The 17,401-nt window shown below is 41.2% G+C and overlaps 1 protein-coding gene across 1 annotated transcript; it reads left to right on the top strand.

Moving 5' to 3' along the window:
- The first annotated feature begins 11,700 nt into the window (after positions 1–11,700).
- On the top strand, positions 11,701–14,381 carry LOC306846001 (uncharacterized protein). The gene is made up of 5 exons (XM_079379040.1): positions 11,701–12,016; positions 12,120–12,434; positions 12,620–12,747; positions 12,849–12,955; positions 13,067–14,381. The coding sequence occupies exons 1-5, from the start codon at positions 11,842–11,844 to the stop codon at positions 13,245–13,247; spliced, it is 906 nt and encodes a 301-aa protein (XP_079235166.1). The 5' UTR covers positions 11,701–11,841; the 3' UTR covers positions 13,248–14,381.
- Positions 14,382–17,401: the final 3,020 nt, after the last annotated feature.

The raw sequence follows: 17,401 nt of genomic DNA, 5'->3' as shown, positions 1-17,401 counted from the left end.
GGGGTTGTGCGATACGGACACTGCTTAATAGGCACCTGGTGAGTGGTATAGATGTGATGTTCAAGAACTTCCGTACATCCCGGACAAAGTTTGCAGACTTGTGGTTTTGACTCCAGAATCTGACGTAGCTGTTGCTTGTCTTCAGGAGGTAAGTGGGCAGCATTTACAGCAATATCAATTAGTGTCTTTTCAGCAGGATTGGCTGGTAATAAAGATATGTCAATTTGCGGAGGAGGAACAGAACTCAGTAGGGAAAGACTGAAACTTTCACTTTCTTTCTTCCCCTTTTTGTGTTGGGAGTGTATCACTGGTACACTGGTGTTTCCTGGCTGGAATGGAAAATATTCATTAGGATTGGACTTAAAGGAATATTTTTGATCTACCACATTAATCTGCAGACCGCTGGAGAAAATAAAGTCCAAGCCAAGTACCACAGTGTAGGCTAGAGCTTTAGCAGCAAGAACAACAGCAGGTATGTTGAAAACTTTTTTATGAAGAGTGATTGATGTGTTGACCCATCCTAAAGGCATTTCTGCTTCTCCATTGGCTAGGGAAAGGGGACCTCGAGTCCATGGAAGAAGACTTTGTGCAACAAGTTCCTTACAAAGATTCTCATGCAGAAGGGTGTAACTTGCACCTGTGTCAACAATAGCTTTCCCCTTCCAGGTACACCTAATTGTTGTGGAACAGCTGCAGGTGGGGGTGTATTCTTACAATTTTTTGGAGTCTTTTTGGTGAATGTGGCAGAAATAGAGTGATTGGTCGGAGGACCACCAACTCTAGGAACGGGAAGTGTGATTCTCTTGCTGCTGGCAGAATGCTGTTGACTGGATTGAAGTGACTGAGCAGAAACAAAGCGAGGACAGTGGCCAGGTGAATGATGTCCTTTACATCACCAACATTGCACTAAAGACGATTTCTCTTTCTCTGTTGGGCGACTGGAGATGGGTCTTTTGGGCATGGATATAGATTGCTTGAAACCCATACGTCCTTCATATTGTTGTTGCTGTTCATAATCTCTCTCAAGCTGCTGGCCTAATTTCACCAGTTCGTCAACAGTGTTCACCCGACTGCGTAGCTGGCTAGCGAGGTATGGCTTAATGTTCTTAAAAATCATTTTCACCAGTTCGTGGTCAGTTAAGGTGGGCTTCCATCTCTTGCAGAGTGCTCTGTAAGTAAATGCGAAGTCTCTTATGCTTTCGCTTTCACCTTGTACTCGTGTTCGGACTCTTTCTGCTAGTTCGTCTTCATAGTCCTCTGAAAGGAAAGCAGAAAGAAATGCAGACTCAAATTCATCCCATGTTCTTACAGATGATCGTGCCACTTCCCACCAGTCTCGGGCTGTGCCATATGGGACAGAGCGAAAGGTGGCCAAGATGTCAGTATCATTAAGTGGTTGTAACGCCAAGAAGTCCTGACACCGGGTGAGATACAGCAATGGGTCAGTAGTAGGAAATGTGAGCTTAAGATGGTCATTCTTTATCACAGGAGGAGAGAGAGAGGATGGACCAGTCACTAATGCTGCAGGTGAATCAACAGCAGAGGGAGGTGGAGATGATGGTTCTCTCATCTGCAAACCAACCATTTGTTTATCTATCATTTGAAATTTTTGGTCAATTTCAGTTTGAAGATCTTGTACAGCTGTACATAGGGTTTTGGTGGTTTGAGTGCACTGGGTGAGCTCTTTAGTCATCTGATCATGGTTTCTCTGAAGAGTTACTAGGTAGGTTTTAATATCCTGTTGGATCTCATCTTGGAGTTGTTCCATCATGAATCTTACCTCAGACACAGAAGTAGTTTGAGCTTTGTGCAGTTCAGCAGAAATGTCAATCTTCGCTGTTTTAACAAGTTGATCAATCTCTTCCTTTACATACTCTTTATTTTTAGACATACTCGTGAGCACTTGTTGCTGGTTGTGTTCCAGTTTAACAGCAAGTTGAGCAACCAAGGAGTCATGGTGTACAGACATTGTTTTAAGTTCTTGGGTGAGTTCACCAACAGTTTTCTCATGGGTTCGCAAATGTTCCAGTAAGGTATCCCAGTTTCCTTGCACATGGGCCGTGACCTGATGGATTTGCCTTCCGGGAGTAGGGAGGTAGCCAGGAAGATCATGCTGCATCGCTGGGGAGGGAGGTGTAGCTTCAACGGATACACTTGTGCACAGTTGCATAGGAGTGGTTTCAAATGAAGTAGTGCCACCTAGAGGTTTGGTGACAAAATGCACTTGAGACCTGGGATGAGGACTGCTGTACTGAGTTGGGGTGAAGTGAAGGGTGGGAATATGAGGAACGGGTCTTGGTTGCACAGGTGGCCAGACTGGAGTTGCGATGTCTGGAGGGAGTTCAATTTCTACAGATGTCGAAGCTGAAGGAGGAGTAGTGGCCATGATTAAGGTGCGTGTTGATGTAATATGTAAAATGTAGTGAAATGACAGTTTATGAGAATGAATATGCAAACGATTTTCCAAAAAAAAAAAAATTACAATGGCGATACCACACCACAATATCTGTAGCGTGGATCTGTTCCAACACTTATTCAGTTCACTTAAACGTTCACCAACTAGTATAATTAGTTACCTCAATTAACATCCCCCCCCCCCCAAAAAAAGGAAAAACAACCCATTTCCATTCGCATCTTAAAGAATAGAACGGTGTACTTTCACAATTCCAGGGTTCAAGTCCTTGTTCGGGCACCACTTATGTAATGGTGGTGGTCCCCCAAATGGTTAATTTGCATTAGTTAAACTTAACTTTAATAACATCCTTTTTCGGGCGCCAGACAAAATAAAATTTGTCGAATCAAAAATACTTATATACTTTAGTTTAGTTTTTTTTTCAGTTCCCTGATAAACTCAAGTTGGAGCACAACCAAAACCACCGATACACAATGTGTCAGTTACACAATGGCACTAGCCAAAACTTGGGTTTAAATAACACTTACGAAAAATAGAGCTTGTTTTTTCAAATCAAAGAATGTTATTTACGAAAAAAAACAACAACAAAAAAAGTTTAAAAAGTGTAAAACTGAGACTGCAAGGAGCAACAAATCAGGCGACTCACCAGGGGAAAGGGACTGGACATATAAACCCCTGGACCTTTACGGCCCACAAAACAGTAACACAGAGCGGATTGACCATGACACGCTTAAGACTTGCTTCTTATAAAGCCACTGGTACCCCAATAATGAGAGGTTCCCATTTTGTTATACATACTTAAGGTAAATTAATAAAAATTCTAGATTTTCCATTTTCCTGTATGACAGTTAAAAGGCATGTAACATGCGTCTGGGGTTCCTTATCCCAGATTTAAAGGAAACTTCATCTGCAGTAACTTTAGGCAAAGTTATATTGTTATTACTGACACATTACATTGAAATTGTGGGTGAACTACGATGATCGAGAGAAAATGTCATTGTCTAGAGCTCACACAGTAATGCATCAGAGTGCAGTGTTTTAGTTATGTTTCTATTAACATTAATAGTGATGATGGCCAAGAGGTAAATAAAGGCTTTTTAACTTTTTTTGGACCAGAAGAAGTGCCTTGGATTTTTTCTATTAATAGAGTTAGTTTATATTGAAATTAGCTTGCCCCGTTTAGCAAGCCTGGGGGTCGATTGGAAGGCTTACCAGTGGCACAAACCGAGCAAGCCAAAACAAAACTGTGAATGTCGCGAGCCATACGTGGCCACCAGAATCGTTGCTTGACCAAAAAACTAGTGCGATTAACTCCTGGTTGACAAGCCACTTTGGAACAATGCCCCCACTGAATAACGTCGGACCGTAATCTCTCCGGCACAAATAATCGATTCGGTGGGCAACCGGGCGGAGGCATTACCCCTTCCAAGGCCGTTCTGACCTTCGACTCGATCTCCCATGTGAGTGTGGAGACAAAAAGAGTCTCGGATAAAATGCACTCGGGAGTAGACGGGCGTTCGGAACTGTCAAAAATGCGTGATAAAGAGTCAGGTTTGATGTTCTTGGAACCCGGGCGGTACGAGAGAGAAAAATCAAAATGACCGAAAAAAAAGTGCCCACCGAGCCTGCCTGGAATTCAGTCTTTTAGCAGTTCTAATATATTCTAGATTCCTGTGATCGGTCCAGACGATAAAAGGTACCCCCGACCCTTCCAACCAGTGACGCCATTCCTCCAACGCTAACTTGACTGCCAACAACTCTCTGTTACCAATGTCGTAATTGCGTTCGGCCGGGGATAAACGATGGGACAAAAACGTGCAGGGATGCATCTTGCCGTCCGTGGAAGAGCGTTGGGATAGCATTGCGCCTACCCCCACCTCTGACACGTCGACCTCCACCACAAACTGACGTGAGGAATCAGGGGCTATGAGGATGGGGGCTGAAACAAAGCGGCCCTTTAGTTTAGTAAACACAGCCTCGGCTGTGTTAGACCACCTGAACGTAGTTCTGGGGGAGGTCAAGGCAGTCAGAGGCGCGGCTAGTTGGCTGAAGTTGCGAATAAAACGCCGGTAGAAGTTGGCGAAGCCCATAAATCTCTGTAGGGCCTTACGGGAGTCTGGGCTTGGCCACTCCACCACAGCCTTAACTTTCTCAGGATCCATGCGCACTCCCTCGGACAACACAATGTACCCCAGAAAAGGAACCGACTGTGCATGAAAATTGCATTTCTCCGCCTTGACAAAAAGCCCATTCTCTAGCAACCTCAGAAGCACTCGCCGGACGTGCTGCACATGTTCCTGGAGAGACGAAGAAAAAATCAATATGTCATCCAGGTAGACATATATGAACTGATCTACCATATCTCGCAGTACGTCATTGACGAGTGCCTGGAAGACCGCTGGGGAGTTGGACAGCCCGAAGGGCATGACCAAATATTCAAAGTGCCCCCTGGGGGTGTTAAAAGCAGTCTTCCACTCATCCCCCTTCCTTATACGGACCAAATGATAGGCATTACGTAAATCCAGTTTTGTGAAAATTGACGCTCCCTGCAACCTCTCGAAGGCTGAAGACATCAATGGCAAAGGATAAGTATTCTTTACCGTGATGTTGTTCAACCCCCGGTAATCAATACAAGGACGCAGGGACCCGTCCTTTTTCCCCACAAAAAAGAACCCCGCCCCTGCAGGAGAAGAGGAAGGCCGGATGAACCCAGAAACTAGAGAATCAGAAATATATTTCTCCATAGCCTCCCTTTCTGGAACAGAAAGCGAATATAACTTGCCTTTAGGCGGAGACGTACCTGGCAGTAAATCTATGGCACAGTCGTAAGGACGATGTGGAGGAAGAGAAGCTGCTCGAGACTTACTGAACACCTCCCTCAGGTCCTGGTACTCCGCGGGCACGTTAGACAGATCCACCGCCTCCTCCTGAAACACAGAAACAGAAACCAACGGACAGGCGGACACAAGACAGGACTCATGACAACTATTGCTCCAAGCTATGACGGATTTCTGATGCCAGTCTATTTTGGGTTTGTGATTGATGAGCCAGGGGTGACCGAGAACGATAGGTGCAAGGGGAGAGTCCATGATTAGGAAGGAGATAGTTTCAGTATGATTTCCTGACGTGATGAGAGTGACGGGTTCAGTAGTGAAGGAAATGGGGGGTAATTCGTGACCGTTAAGGGCGTGGACAGAAATCTTGTGATTGAGAGGCTTGATGGGGATCTGAAGCTTAAGTACAAACGTATGGTCCATGAAATTACCTTCCGCCCTGGAATCAAGTAGGGCCTGACAGTCGAAGGATTGTGTAGCCCATCTCAGTCTTACCGGGAGGAGGGTCGATGATGTAGATGAGGTCTTCTCTGCGGAGATCCCACCCGATAGTAGCCTCACATTTACTAACGGGCTTGGTCTTTTACTGGGCATCTGTTCAAAAAGTGTCCTGCCCCCCCACAATACAGGCAGAGGCCCTGGGATCTCCGCCTCTCCTTCTCCTCCCGGGAAAGCCGAGCCCGCCCTATCTGCATGTGTTCGGGATTGTAGGTAGGGCTGACCATGTCCCCGTCGTTGACTCGTTGACTCTCAAACCCACCAGGGACTCAGTTGGCCGGGACGCGTCGTTCCACTCTAGAGAGTCGTGCGTCCACTCTTAAGGCCAAGTCAATCAGTTCATTGAGTGTGGTGGGGAGGTCCAGGACGTAGATCTCTCTCTGGACGCGGTCAGCCAGCCCATGCAGGAACATGTCCCACTGCGCCTCCTCATTCCAACGACACTCCGCCGCCAGGGTCCGGAACTCGATGGAATAATCAGCTACCGATCTTTCACCCTGGCGGAGATCGGCTAGAATTCTGGCTGCCTCTCTTCCGGCGACGGCACGTTCGAAAACCCGCTTCATTTCCTCGGACAGTGCCTGGAACTGTTCAGGCACTGTTCCCCATAGTGCCGCCCTTCCAGTCAGTAGTGTCATAACGAACGCCACCTTGCTCTGTTCAGTGCTGTATGTTCTGGGTTGCAGAGCGAAGTGTATGGAACACCGTGTGAGGAAGGCCCTACAAAACCTGGGTTCTCCGGCGTAAGGTTCGGGAACGGGCAGCCGAGGCTCCGGCTGGAAGGGGAACTCAGATGGAATGGGAGGAACTGGCGGCGTGGGTGGCGCAGTGGGAACTCGCAGCTGTTGAAATTGCTGGGTGAGCTCGGACACCTGCGTCACTAGAGCCTGAATAGCACGACCCGTGTTACTCAGGCTCCTGGGGTCGACAATATAATTGGCCCGGACGTGCTTTTAAAACTGTCAGGGCCACCAGATCGCTCCAACCACTAGCCCGGTGGGGCCAGTAAAAATAATGCCTCGATTAAAAAAAGTCTAATTTCACATTAATTACCTGTGGTTCTGTGTTTTGATTTCTGTTAAATCGTCTCGGTAACCACCGCTAACACGTTACGTGATCCCGACAGTTACAGATGCAGCGGTTTATGCGCTCCGTGACGTCTGCACCGCCTTGCTCGCTCCCGCGGTTACGCGCGCAAACTGCACACTGCTGCTCAGCACCTACCTACCTACCAGCTACTATTAAGCTAGGCTACATGTTTCTGAAACCCCCATCACCCGGCCAAACGCCGGGTAAAAAAAGAGAAGGCAAGGAAGAGAAAATCACCAGAGGAATTGAGGGAAAGCGAAAGGGAATACTAAAAGAAAAGGCAGAGAAAATTGACCGCTGGAATTGGCTGGGCTTAGGGGTGTGCGATATGACGATTTTTGATCGTGGACGATAAAAATGTCTCCACGATCTGCTTTTGAAGAAATATCGTAGTATCGTGCTACAGCACACATTATATCAAATACAGTTCTGGTGCCTCAGTCTCTATATACTGTACAACACGATATACAGCAGTAGAGTTACTCTGACAGGACACTGCACTTATTCGCGATTGCAAAAGTACATTATTTGCACACAAGCCTTGCTGGTTAAATGTTTCATTCCCGCGCTGGTCTGACGTGCGCTTTTTCTGAGCACATACACCTGAAGCACGCGCACTAAAAAGCCTGTCTAACAGCGCCTGATTACTCAACTAACTTATCTTTTGTGCTAATACTGTCAAAACACACCAGGTTTACATACAGACTCAGTTGGTTATCTCTAAAATGAAAGTAAATAGTTAAGAGAGAAACGGATGCGTGCCTGTATGTTAGATGCGTGCAGCTCTTAAAGGGACAGGACACTAAACATGCTGTCGACTGTCATTAAAGGGATATTTCACCCTAAAATTTAATTTCTGTCATTATTTACTCACTCACATGTTGTCCCAAACCTCTATTAATTTCTTGTGCTGAACACAAAAGAAGATATTTTGAAGAATGAGGGTAACCAAACAGTTGCTGGTCTACATTGACTTTGATAAAAGGAAAGAAAAATCCTATGGAAGTCACTGTGGACCAGCAACTGTTTGGTTTTCCACCTTCTTCAAAATAGCATTTATGTTCAGCAGAAGAAAGAAACTCATTCAGGTTTAAAACAACTTTTGAGAAAATTATGGTATAAAAATAAAACATCATGACAGAATTGACAGACAGATGACAGAATATTTATTTTTGGGGGAACTATTCATTTAACGTTAACAAAACGCAAAGAGAAAAATCACTCACTATTCTTGACTGAAAATCTTTAATACAGTTGCTTTAGGAATCAGTCTATCTAGTGTTTTATTTTTATATTTGTTCATTGAATGCTCTGCTAAATACACCTATTGTACCTGAAAATAAAGCACTGTTTGTTTTATTTGTATATTATGTGTCTTTGTAATGTGTATCTTTGTTCTTATTTTTTAATAAGAAAGATAGAATGATGACAAAGATTTTTATCTTCGCCCACTTTGGCCTAAATATCTGCCATGTCTTTTTTTTTTTTTTTTTTACCTTGAAAGGCTTTGTCTTTCTAGTTTGGCTGTAATGCTCAGACAACTTGTAAAACCAACATGACAAAGAATCGTGATAAAACCGTGATATTTCTAAAAAACAATCGTGATATGATATTGTTCCCATATCGCTCACCCCTAGCTGGGCTACGATCAAGAAAAAAAAGAGGTTTACTGTGAGCTCTGCAGATCAATGCCCACATATGCAGACAAGTAAGTTAGAGAAAAGTTAACGTGTATGAAACCTATGGTATGAACATAATATAATGAATTGCTGTGTGACTACGGAGAATGAATCCTATGCAATAGGTTTATTTGCACTTGTTTCATGTTTTTGCACAGTTTTGCTGCACTTTGCACTAAACCTACCTTAAAAAAAAAAAATGCTATTCATGTTGTTCAAGCAAACTGTTCTTTTTCGTGATTATTGGGATCAATACCCGATGCGTTGACCTGGGCCAGTGAACTTCAAAAGACACTGGCCCGGAGGGCCAGTGGCAAATTTCCCTTATCGTCTACCCCTGGGCTCGCCTCCTGAGAATTCATCCTGTCGATGCTTTGAGTAATGAATGCCTCTAGTGAAGTGGCTGAGGCGCCCGCTGCTTCCATGGCATGGTCAGATCGTTCTGTCATGACCCGGGAGTGATGAGGAAGCAAGTTGCGGGTGAAAACAGAGTTTATTGTTCGTCAGATGGAAACACAAACAGGAATGTAATGATGATGAGTGACGCAGGGACCTGATGGACTACACAGCAGGATGGAGGTGAAGAGTCGGATCCGTAGATGGTGAGTGAATATCCAGACACGAACAAGGAACACAGCCACACCGACACGGGACATCAACTAAAACACCAGACAGCGGAACGGATGAGAATGTAGCAGGAACAGGCACTAGAAACAGCACAGGAAGGCACCCACAATGATCTGACAATGAGAGGAGAAACTGGTGAGTATTTATAGGTGTGTTGAAGAGCTGCAGCTGGCACCGCTAACGAGGCTCAGCTGAGTGTAGTGAGCGGTGATGGCTTGGCCACGCCCCCACACGCAACCACACACACACACACACACACACACACATAACAATAATACGGAACAAGGAGGAAGCAATGAATGAGTGAACCGTGACATTACCTGTACGGTGGTTTGAGCACAAAGAGAAGAATTCACCCACGGCCGCGGCCTGGCTCTGGAGGCTGAGGATCATGGGTAATGCTGGCAGAAATGCCAAATGTAATCTTTTCCCCCATTTTTTTTTTTTTAATCAGAGAATAAGGCAGAAAATATATTTTATCATTTCTATACTGCAATAAATGTGTGTGTCTCTTAATTAACGCAGTCTCGTATATTTGTATATAAATGTAACGTTAAAGTTATAGTATAAGTGACCGCAAGGGAGTAGCTTACTGAATATAAAGCAATAAAAAGAAGAATAAAATCTCCTGATTAAATGTTGAGTAATAGTGCTTGAATATATATACAGTATATATAAATAGAATAACAAATCAGAAAAAAATACAGCGTCTGTGGTACCCAGTGGCAAAAAGAAACACGTGGCGGAAGGCACGAAAATATTTCCAATTAAAATACATTAGATGGAAAGTCGTGCTGAGTGACACGAAAAAAGAGGGAAATTTGTGTCCACGAACACGAATCAATAGATTTAATTTTGTGACTATATCAGGAACTGCCGTGAGACTGGGTTGGTCATTAATAATAGAGCATAATAGAGTATATAAACTCTAATAATAGAGTTTTCCAAGGTTACTGCTGACTGCGATGCCTCTATAATTGTTTGAGTTGTCCTTCTCATCTTGTTTAAAAATTGGAGTTATTAGATTATTTTTCCAGATTTCAGGAAAGTGTCCTGATTTTAATACGAGATTGAATAATTTCAGAATAGCATCTTTCAATTTGGAGCTGCTGTGTTTCAGTTTTGGATATTCCATCCAAGCCACAGAATTTTTTATTTATTAGGGATTTCATTTTGTATATTAGTTCATTTAATGATATGGGTTTGTCTAAATCGTTTAGCCATTTAATTTGGTGGTGAATTCTGGGTCATGTAATTGGGAGGTCAGATATTTTTTGGGTAAGGGTTGGTTCATTTTGTGAATAGAGTTTTCCAAAATGTTCAGTCCAGATGTTTGGGTCGTGGATGGGAATGTGTTTAGCTTCTTTGGATTTATCTAAATGATTCCATAATTTTGATCGATTGCCTCTTCAATCTTGTTGAGCTTTATTTTCATGTGATCAGCTTTCTTCTGTATTAGCAGTGACTTTTGTTGATATGTGTTGAGCAGGGTTTGTTGAAATGTGGCTCGTGTTTGTTGGTTTGCAGTGTCTCTGTGTTTTTTATTTGATAATTATCGTATTTTTTTTCTTAGTTTTTGGCATTCTTTATCAAACGGGGTTGGGGGCATTAAACGACCAAAAACTTAATTATATGTATGTTGTTTAAATACATTCAGATATGTTTCATTTATAAAAATAAATAAATAACAATTTTCACTGTATCTCCTTAAGAGACATATAACCCATATGAAGCCGATGACTGAAGCAAAGAATGCATTTTCAGGAAGATTACCTTTAACGACTGGGAAGTGTAGAACAATGCTTTTCAGTGATATGTTAATTGTTGGGCCTGTCTTTTGCATACAAACATAATTGACCACAAAATGACTTCTGTCACGTCGCTGCAGTAGCTCCAACAATTAAAATCTCAGGTGGGGAGGAGGGAAAAGTTGTCTGACAACTTAGCAACATAATAGTTTTAGCTGACTTGCCTGCTGAGTTTGGCTTTTCTGAAGTCGCAGAACAAAGCGACCACGATGAAGCATCTTGACAGCCAGTAGTTAGAACCATTCTGTAATATAGAAGAATATCTGACACTGTGTGCGTTCAATATCTGTTTCATTTAAATGAACCCACGAGTCACATGCCAGTGAGCAATTGAATAAAAGAGAAATTAAGAGCATTTGCTTTCCCAAAATTATAATTTGAGTTCATCTGTCTTCGGTGCTTGAAACTCTGACAATGAAATGAGAAGTTGTGCAGTTTGCAAAGTATATTTTCCCCCAGATACTAATAGATATCCTGAGAGAGAGAGAGAAAAGTGTCATCTCACCTCACAACATAATAATTTCTGAATTGATATTTCAGGATTCTCATAAGATAGCTAAATTCCAAGTTTGATTCTAATGTTAAAAGTAAAAATAAATTTTAATAGCAAATAAATGTTCTATTAAAAGCTGTTGCACAGTTACACAGAAGAAGTCACTCCTTTAAGTTCACCAATCCAATCACAGAAGATTGTGACATTTGTGTTAATTTCCTACATGTTACAAGTTCCTTTTTGCATTAAAACAAGAACCATTATCACAAAAACACAGACACATCTTGAGTACAACGAGGTAGGAGAGATATTAGTTAGTTAGATATGACTTATAGCTTTGTTTAATGCTTAAAATTTATGCTTCAACATTAAAAGGTTGTAGCTATCCAAACCGTGGAATATGTCTGGGCATGTGAATGATGGTATGGATAAAGGTTCGATAATGGACTCAGAAGACAGAATAGAGAAGATGGTTGATATCTATGTGAGTGCCGAGGCTGTAAGAGATATGAAACATAAAGACAAAGAGGACTTTGACACCCAAACAACGAAAACCCAAACACCTCAACACACAGGTAACTGAGATTAATTACTAATGCATTTACTCATGAAAGCTGATGGAAATTGGATGGAGAAATGGAGAAGAAAATAGACTACTATAATGGCTGTCATTTTCAGGAAGTGATTCAGTGAGGATCAGAAGCTCCAGAGCAGCTGCAGTGTGTTTGGTTCTGCTGTGTGTTCTTCTGCTGACGGCAGTCATAGTGCTGTGTGTCATCTTCACTCAAGAGAGACAACAGTTCATATCCAAGAATGAAAACCTGACCAGTGAGAGAGAGCAGCTAAAACTCAAGAACACAAACCTGACCAATGAGAGAGAGCAGCTAATGCTCAAGAACACAAACCTGACCAATGAGAGAGAGCAGCTAATGCTCAAGAACACAAACCTGATCAATGCGAGAGAGCAGCTGAGAAATGAACTTCAGATTTATGGTAAAGTTTCTATCGTCTATGTAGTTATTTGCTATACAGCAGACATTTAAAAAACCATGAGATGGGTTGTGGTCTCTGTAACTTCCTGTGCACACAATATATGATTATTTTATCTGTTATAAGATACAGACAGATGAGTGTAAATGGGAATAAAAAGCTGACAGCTGAGCTGGTTCTGTTAACAGATGGATGGACTTTCTATCAATCCAGTTTTTACTACAAGTCCAATGAGATGAAGAATTGGACTGAGAGCAGAAGATACTGTACACAGAGAGGAGCAGATCTGATCAGCATAAACAACAGACAGGAACAAGTGAGTGAAAAGCAGTTTTATGTGTGTTTATAGTGTTTAGCAGCTAAATGAGAGATGATCAGATGAAGTGTGTCTATTCATGAACTGTTTCTTTTTCTCAGGATTTTGTTCAGAACATGTCTGGTGCTGCTATAGTTTATATTGGTCTGACTGACATTGATGTAGAGGGCAGCTGGAAATGGGTTGATGGCAGCACACTGACCTCTGGGTGAGAAATCACTGAACTGAACTGATTATTATGTAATAAATGATTCTCACAGTCAGTATCATATCACACAGAAAGCAACACTGATCATCTAATGCTGACCTGTACTTTCAGCTTCTGGGCGTTCAATGGACAAACAACAGAGCCAAATGGAGGAAGAAGAGAGAACTGTGCTGTGACTGTGGCTAAACCTCCACAAGAGTGGCTTAATTTAGTAGGGTGGCTTGATGTTGACTGTAATAGAGCTTATCAATGGATCTGCGAGAAGAGGATTTCACAGTTTATACTGCCATAGAAACATCACACACCTTTTTGACACAAGTTCAACAGTACAAAACTTGTAATAACTTCTCATCTAAAGCAGTATTTCTCAACTTTGTACCTAGCAAATGCCTACAACTGCACATTTTGAATATTTCCTTTGTCAGACACCCATTTCATGTGCTGGAGTTTCTTCTAATGACCGGATGAGTCGAGTCAGGAGTGTTTCATTAGGAAGACATACAAAATGTTCAAAATGGGACTCCAGAAGTGTTTAATTCAACCAGAAATCACAGAGTATTCTGCCATATAAGTGGGATTCCAGTCTTCAGTTATTATTTGCACATTATTCAGTTATACATCACCAGTCATTGCAAGTCACTCCAGTACTTAACTCTCTGGGGTCTGAGGGGGTTTTGGGACCCTGGAGAAGTTTTGACATTTCAGCCTTTTTCAGTATCTTAAAAACATATTAATGTCTAAAGTTTGATTTCACTGTAATCAGCACAAACTGGGCTACAATAATATGTGAGCAGCAAGAAAGTACATGTTTGTGTTTTTGAGAAAGCAATGTTTATGTGTGGTTAGTGAAAACTATTTTAAGTTACTGAAATAAGGCCATAAAACATACAGAACATTTGTTCACAAGATTTTTGAGAACTGGATGTGCTAAACTAGAGTTTTTGCTACCAAAACAAAAATATATAGAACATTAAAATAGATTAAAATAAATAGATGGCTTTGTGAGGCATTTAAATGCAATGAAATGATACATATTTTAATATGCTTCACTTGATTTCATACATGTAGTCAGGAATTATAGTTTGGGAAAAGTCTAACTAGTGAAATGTGTACAAGTTACATCACAATAACAACTAATGCAGGTTATCTTACTCGTGTAAATTATCTCTTCCACTGGATGAAGCCGCGCGTTGCATCATGAGGTAAATCCTCAGTTATTCGACGTGTCTTCTCCAAAAATGAAAAGTAGCTAAGATGAACTTGAAAAAAAAAAGCTGAGCCTTGCGTGGTCACGGTTACATTAGAGATAATGAGCTTAGACGGGAAAAACTGGACATCGCGTTGGTTTCATGCAGATTACTTTATCAGAGACTATTTGTTTGGTTGTTATTATGACTACAAAAATAAAAGTAGACCCTTTGCAGTTTCAAATGATTATTATTATCTGTACGATCGAAAATGGAGTATTTTTAGTTCTTTTCAGAGTCCAACACATTCTCACTCCCAACTCGTCACATATTGACACGTGGTCAGGACCTCTTAGTGTTACTTTTAGACACACAGGGTACCACTTTAGCATAATTTTTCCATATGCAGGGTCCTCAGTTGCTTTAAATAAGAAACCCTTGGCATCATTATGCCGACGCGAAAGGTACTGGGAATTTTATCATCATGATTAAATTATATATTGGGTAATAATATTGACATTATTACATATATATTGGGGTGTGATTTTTCAATGTAAACAGTCACAACAGTTTTATTTATATTACACTATTTACACATTGTAACGGGGTGAGGAATCACATGACAGGGAAGGCAGGTTAAATGCTCCGAAGGGTGGCTTTATTGAGAAGGAGTGAAGTGCAACAAAGGGGGAAAAGGGTCCTTGTGGGTGCTCTCTTCCTCCTTTCCCAGTGCAGTGAATCCGTGTAGTGTTCCAGTGGGGCTGGTCGGTCACACGCTGCTGTCTGTGGGAGAAATGAGAGGGTGAGTTAGTGCTTGGTCTCATGGAGTAGTCTCTCTGTGTGTGGGGCTTGCGTGGCTTATGTAGCCTCCGCCTGATGAGTCGCAGATGTGACCGATCAGCCTGTGATGAGGATGGGCAGGTGTTCCTCGCTTGTTTCCAGGGCGACGCTGATGACACTTCGGGTCGCTCGTCACAACATTTATGAGCACGTAACCCAACCCCTGCCCCTAAACCTACCATTTGTCAATAAAACACAAGATATAACAGGCAGATCCAACTAGTGTCATAATTTATTCAAAAGTATTAATATTCCAAGTCTTCCAAGGCAAAACCATTGATTTGTGAGAGGAATAGACGTGATCGCTATCTCCGTGCGCGGTAAAGCTCATCCTGTGTGCTGCAGTCTGTGTGCAAATTCCAAAAATGCTGCCAGAAGAAGTCTTACGTCAGCTTTGGTTGTGAAATGCTATTGACTCTACTGTGTCTCGTGATGATTGCGTCATGCTATGGGACAGGAGTATCTTTTTGAATGAGATGTGAGCGCGTTAAAGGATAATTTTCAGTGATTAAAACCTTATGTTTTACTCTCTTCTTCACATAAAGACATTGTATGGCTTCAGAAGACTTGGAATGCAACACGACTTGTTTGTAATGCTTTTATACTACTTGTTTATGGTCAATTTGCAATAAATATATTTACATTTAGTAATTTAGCAGATGTTTTTATCCAAAGCGACTTACAAATGAGAACAATGGAAGGAATCAAAATCAACAAAATAATATGCAAGTGCTATAACAAGTCTCAGTTAGCTTAACACAGCACATGTAGCAAGGTTTGTTTTCTTTTTTTAAAGCTGCAGTCCGTAGGTTTTGCCTTTTTGTCGCCCTCTCTGTTGAAAACCTGGTATTGCAGCCAGATGCGGAATTATCTTTATTTACGTTGTCTGTACTCTGAATCTAATGCTTTGAGGTGAACGTGTAGCTGTTAGTTACCGTCCGCACCGGTGTGAATCAAACACAGTAATCACAGATTATAGCCTATATCTTGGAATATATGGGCCAAATCAGAATTTTCACCGTATATTGTCATTTGAACAAGTAAGTAACAAGTCTGGCACATTTGTTCTGTCCAACTGAAGAAAAAAGCATTACAATAAATCACGCTACCAGTGGTGATTAAATCAAACGATCGTTTAGCTCATATCACATCAAACCGTGCAAAGTATTATTATTCTACTTTATTCTCAAATTATTAATGTTAACAACATCAGTATTGCGTGACTATGAGTATAGTGTGTATTAGCGTGTAGATTTAAATTTCTGTACAGTCTAATCTCTAATTGTCACATTCATATTAAGACATTATTTTAACCCAAAAAGCAAACTATGCTCTCTTCGAACTGGTTTTCTTTCAAATACACATCTTGTGTAATCCCAGGCTATCTGTAATCAGAAGCAAAACTGGAATATAATTTAATTCACACGTGTTACATAAACACATAATCCTTTCTGGATCACAATCCGCCTTCAAAATGATACATTTAATTATTCTAGCTGCTGTGAGTAAAGGCTATAAAAGAGCCACCACCTGAAGCATCCGCACGTGCGATAGCCCACTAGCCGGGACAACTTCTTTATGTTTACAGACGTGACGTAATGATGCAGTGCTATGCTCGAATCTCCCAGGAAAACCTACCCGTACCACTCAAATTAGAAAACATTATTATTAGCTAACCATTGTGAATCAGGCTATAGTAAGGCGATAGTTTTGAACACTAGCTGGTTATGTACTTTCTCAAATATTGATTTTCGGATCATTTTTAATACAAAAAAGTTACGGACTGCAGCTTTAAATTATATAATAAATAAAAAGAAAACAGATAGAATAGAAAAAGAAAAGAGCAAGCTAGTGTTAGAGGCCATTTTTGTTAAATGTATAATAAATAAAAAGAAAACAAATTGATAGAATTTAAAACGATTAGGAAGTGTTAGTTTTTCTTTTAAGAATAGAATTAGAATAGAGAGCTAGAGTTAGAGGGTCAAATAAAGATGGAAGAGATGTGTTTTTAGCTGATTCTTGAAGATGGCTAATTGATCGAGTTGTGCAGGTCATTCCACCAGGAGGGAACATTTCATTTAAAAGTCTGTGAAAGTGATTTTGTGAGAATCTCTGCAGAATTAATATTGGGTTTAATTCATCCCAGGTTTGGTTTGTAAGCATTTTTCATGGGTAGCCTATAAAGTGATATGTCATAGTTACAGTGCAAACATCATGATTACGGTTATGATAAAATACACATCTTTGTCAAGTTTAAACCTTTGACATTGACAAACACTGACAACTTGATAAACATTAAAGGCATAGATGAATTGGAAAGTTAGAATGAAGCACTTTCAATGCATTTTTCTTTTCTTTTCTTTTAAAGGATCCAAACCCATTGTAAAAGATACCAACATTCTTTAAAATATCTTCTTTT

Source organism: Barbus barbus, assembly GCF_936440315.1.
Source record: "Barbus barbus genome assembly, chromosome: 3".
Classification (NCBI taxonomy): domain Eukaryota; kingdom Metazoa; phylum Chordata; class Actinopteri; order Cypriniformes; family Cyprinidae; genus Barbus; species Barbus barbus.
Note: the sequence above shows the minus strand (reverse complement) of the source record. Positions and strands in the feature narration are given on the sequence as shown.

What these genes read in the sequence shown, in the direction of transcription:
- LOC306846001 (XM_079379040.1), top strand. Translation starts at nt 11,842, where the DNA reads ATGTCTGGGCATGTGAATGATGGTATGGATAAAGGTTCGATAATGGAC. An exon ending in CCAAACACCTCAACACACAG is followed by an intron (nt 12,017 to 12,119) that starts GTAACTGAGATT and finishes TGTCATTTTCAG; the next exon opens with GAAGTGATTCAGTGAGGATC. An exon ending in TAAACAACAGACAGGAACAA is followed by an intron (nt 12,748 to 12,848) that starts GTGAGTGAAAAG and finishes TCTTTTTCTCAG; the next exon opens with GATTTTGTTCAGAACATGTC.